Source organism: Mus pahari, chromosome 19 (genome assembly GCF_900095145.1).
Source record: "Mus pahari chromosome 19, PAHARI_EIJ_v1.1, whole genome shotgun sequence".
NCBI lineage: Eukaryota > Metazoa > Chordata > Mammalia > Rodentia > Muridae > Mus > Mus pahari.
Window position 1 is genome coordinate 1,368,791 of NC_034608.1, and position 4,612 is coordinate 1,373,402.

Here is a 4,612-nt window from a genome sequence, read left to right on the forward strand (position 1 = left end):
TCAAATTAGCCATCTTTCTAATCCCTGTACTGGTTTTTCAAATACATTTTGTCAGCTTTCCTATCTCATAGGGTACTGCTGTCTTCAAGCCATCTGGGACCTTGAGATTATGGTCCTCGATGTCTCTGGCTTTTGAAAAGGAAGTAGGTAGAGGTCAGAAGGGTCTGTGGTCATCTGCAAGAAAGAAATCCCCCAGCACCAGTGATATCTCCATGATCAGCCACCCTGGAAGCCTGGGCTCCACATGGATTTAGACTTTTAGCCCTTTAGATGAACTTCATCTCCCAGGGAAGACACCCTGTGGTGGTTAATATTGTCAACTTGACAGTATCTAGTGTCACCTAATGGACAAAAGTCTGGCCGTGTCTGAGGGCGTTTCTAGGTTGAGTTCATCGCGATGTGAAGACCCACGGTGAGCGTAAGGAACGCTTACACTACGGGCTGGAGACCAAGACTGAATAAAAAGCAGAACCCAGAGGCTGCTGAGGTTGCTCAGCAGGAAGAGGCACTTGCCACAAAAGCCGGACAACCCGAGTCCAATCCCCAGAACCCGTGTCACGGTGTCAGGGGAGAACTGGTTCCATGCAGGTTGTTCTCTCACTGCCACAGGCATGGCGTGGCCTTCGTCTACCACCACCACACACAGCCATGATGCGCTGTACCCTGGAACGGCCAGCCAGACTGAAACCTCCCTGCCTTAAGTTGCTTCTGTCAGAAATGCTGTCCCAGCAGAAGGACACACCTCAAACAAAAGGACAATGACAAATTAGTGACAGAAACGCTTATTTCCATTTATTTGATTGTAAACATCGATTGTAAACACAGGGTGTGGCAGATCTGTAATCTCTGGACCCCAGAGGCTCAAGACAAGGAGACCGAGAGTTCAAGTTTAGCCTGAACTTCAGAGTGGAACTCTGTCTCAAAACAAAAATAGAAGAAAAAAAGAAAAGTTGATCTAGCCTAATTTAAGCAGAACAGGACGGGTTCTGGACATGAGAAATAATGGGAGTCAAAGTCATTGCCTTGGTAACAATTGCATGTCTTAGTTTCTTAAAAGGAATAACTACAAAGAGAACACATGGTGGAACTTGTGGCTCTAACTACACATGTAGCAGAGGACGGCCTAGTCGGTCAATGGGAGGAGAGGCCCTTGGTCCTGTGAAGGCTCGATGCCCATGTATAGGGGAACGCCAGGACCAGGAATGGGAGTGGGTGGGTTGGGGAGCGGCGGGGGGAGGCGGCCTTTCAGAGGGGAAAATAGGAAGGGGAATAACATTTGAAATATAAATAGAGAAAATATCTAATAGTGCCTACCTGTGGTCCAACTCAATGTAGCCAGCTAACAATAAATGCTAGGACCAACATTGCCACCTAGAGGATGATGAGGGCATAGCAGCCAGCATCCACAGTCTTGAGTTCTAACAGTGCAACACTGTCCCTAGAGGGTGATGAGGACATGGCAGCCAACATCCACAGTCTTGAGATTTTAATAGTACCCATACTGCCCCTAGAGGATGATGAAGGCATGGCAGCCAGCAGCCATAGTCTTGAGAGCCCAATAATGCAACACTGCCCCTAGAGGATGAGGAGGGCATGGCCAGCAGCAGTCTTAGTAATGCAGCTCCAACTGGATCTCTGAAGGTTATCTGGGAATGGCATGTCCTCTTCCAGGGGACCCATGAGCCATGGCCAAGCCCACCAAATGGGCACTTTCCGTCCAAAGCCTGTGGGCTACTTCCTCGTCTTCAGCCTCGGGAGATGGAGCCTTCTCTCTGAGTCCATCAAAGTACTTCCCCGACACATTCTCCAGCTCCTCTGCCACAGCCAGGTACGTGCTGGGCTGGGCCGCCAGCTGGGGACTCTTGAACAGCAGCCAGAAGAAGGGGCCTACAACCAACCACAGAACAGTCAAAAAAATAAAAAAATAAAAATCCCCCGCTCCACCCTCGGGGAACCCAAAACCCCCAAGGCTGGAGGGTGCCCTGAAGTCCCAGAGAACCTACCTCCAGGGCTTTGTGTCTGCAGTGCCCTTTACCTAAAGGGCCCGTCCCAGGCAACACTCCCACAAATTCTCCCGAAAGGAGGGATGAATCCAAACGCGGCCTCCTATAGGAAGCTTCCCTGAGTGTTCCCAGAAAAATGAAAGCACATTTTGCCCTATTCTATTTATTGTTCCTGGAAATAATCTTCGTTCTTCTCAGGCAGGGGCCTGTGTAGTCCAGGTTACCCCTGAACTCACTCACTATAGTCCAGGTTACCCCTGAACTCACTCACTATACAGCCAAAGATGAACTTAAACTTCTTACCCTCCTGCCTCTCTCTCCAGAGTGCTGGCAGGCATATCCCAGTGTGTTTGATTTTTTGTGGTGCTAGAGATCAAGCCCAGAGCTGCAGAAAGATAGCCAGGCAGTTCGCCAACTGAGCTACATCTCCGCCCTCAATTTTTGTGGTATTCTCATGCTAAAATTCTTAATACATGCCCATTAAATGACTCTCAGACATTATAAATACCTGTCACGGTGCTCTATTGACTCAGACTACATTCTTGTACTTCTTCTCTCATACAGTACATCCCAACCGCAGTTTCTCCTCCCTCCACTCCTCCCAGTTTCCCTTCCTGCTTTCCCTCTCCCTCAGATCCGCTCCTCCTCGGTTTCCCTTCAGAAAAGAGGGGGCCTCCCAGGGATACCAACTGAACACAGCATAACAAGACACACTAAGACTAGGCACAAATCCACATGTCAGGGGCTGGGTGAGGCAACCCAGTAGGAGGAAAAAGACCCCACAAAACCCTGAGCTACACAACCACAACACACACAGAGGACCTAGCACAGACCCGTGCAGGCTTGGTGATAGCTGCTTCAGTCCCTGTGAATGAGCGACACTTAGCTGACTCTGCGGGTCCTGTTCTCCGGGTGCTCTCAATCCTGCTGGCTCCTACACTTCTCTATCCCCCTCTTCCCTGGGATTCCCAAGCTTCAAGAGAAGGGATCCCATGAAGCTTTCCAATGGAAGCTCTCTCCGCCTAACGTTTGGCTGTGGGTCAGACTAGATTCTTGGCCAGACACTGAGCAGACCAATTTATGGGCATACTCGGCTCGTTTTCCCCAGTGACCGTGAAGGTAGTCCCATCATGGACCTGACACTAATACTCAATGCAACAAGCATGGTGAGGCATGTCTGTGATCCTAGCACTCGGGAAGCAGAGGCAGGAGGATCAAAACCTGGTCTATACAGTAAGAGGCTGGAGATGGGAGGTGCAGGCTGGAGAGACGGCTCAGTGGTTAAGAGCACTGACTGCTCTCCCGAAGTTCCTGGGTTCAATTCCCAGTAACCACATGGTGGCTCACAACCATCCATAATGAGATCTGACCCCCTTTTCTAGTGCGTCTGAAGACAGCTACAGTATACTTAGATATAATAATAAATAAATCTTTAGGCCGGAGAGAGCCGAGGTCCTGAATTCAAATTCCAAGCAACCACATGATGGCTCACAAGCATCAGTACAGCTACAGTATACTCATATTTACATTAAATAAATAAATAAAGATAAATAGATAGGTAGATAGATAGATAGATAGATAGATAGATAGATAGATAGATAGATAGATTTTTAAAAAAAAAAAAAAGGACTGGGAGGCACATTTTCCTGAGTCACTTAGTTTTGAATGAAGCCAGGGTTACCCCGTGCACAGCCTGACTCCGGGAGTCAAGATATATCCTCTAAGACAGTTTTCTTACTCATCAATGGGGCTCTAGCTCATTTTTGGCTGATCCGAGGCCAGAACCACACAGAACAATGACCTTCTACCCAAGGAAGACATGGGGAAGGTAAAGCCAGCAGCCAGGTGTGGTGACACACACCTGTAACCCTAGCACTCAGGAGGTGGGAAGATCAGAAGTTCAAGACCAGCCGAGTCTAGATAAGGCCATGTTGAGAAAAACAAAATTGTCACACGTGATGGCACATTTATTTAATCCCAACACTCAGGAGACAGAGGAAAACAGATCTCTGTGAGTTCAAGGCTAGCCTGGCCTACATAACAAGTTCCAAGCCAGTCAGAAATATATAGTGAAACCCAGTCAGAGAATCAAAAGATGTAAAGTGACAGGCTCTGAGAGGAAGTCTCCAATCCCCAGGAGAGAGGGCACAGGGACAGGCTCTGAGAGGGACACCAAGCTGGAAGGGACTCACCAAGCATGAAGCCGGAGAAGGCAGAGTTGTGAATGCCCGTATGTCGTCCCAGCTCTGTCCTGGCCACGCCAGGGTGCAGTGCATTGACGGTCACACCAGTGCCTGGGAAAAATAGAAACATCGGTGGTGAGCGCTGGGGAGATAGTTCAGTTGTTAAAGAGCTTGCTGCAAAAGCAGGAGGGCCTGAGTTTGATGCCCAGAATACAGGTCAGAACACATGTCCGTGGTGGCACATGCTTGCCTTCCCCAGGGAGTGCTGAGGAGGCAGAGACGGACAGATCGCTGGGGCCCACGGACCAGCTAGGTGAGCTTCAGGCCAAGGAGGAGATGCTGTCTCAAATAAAAAACCAAGTGAATGACACCCAACGTTGTCCCCTGACTTATACCCACACACCCCACATGTATGTGCACATGCTC

At 49.1% G+C, this 4,612-nt stretch overlaps 1 protein-coding gene across 1 annotated transcript in view; it reads right to left on the reverse strand.

The window, feature by feature from the left end:
* Window positions 1-1,243: 1,243 nt before the first annotated feature.
* Window positions 1,244-4,612, reverse strand: part of Rdh13 (retinol dehydrogenase 13) — a 26,562-nt gene continuing 23,193 nt past the window's right edge. Inside the window, exons 4-5 of the mRNA XM_029531992.1 lie at window positions 4,196-4,297; window positions 1,244-1,887 (exon numbers count right to left, since the gene is read on the reverse strand). Of these exons, the coding sequence (XP_029387852.1) occupies window positions 1,643-1,887; window positions 4,196-4,297 (347 nt within the window). The 3' untranslated portion in view covers window positions 1,244-1,642. The remainder of the gene's footprint in view (window positions 1,888-4,195; window positions 4,298-4,612) is intronic.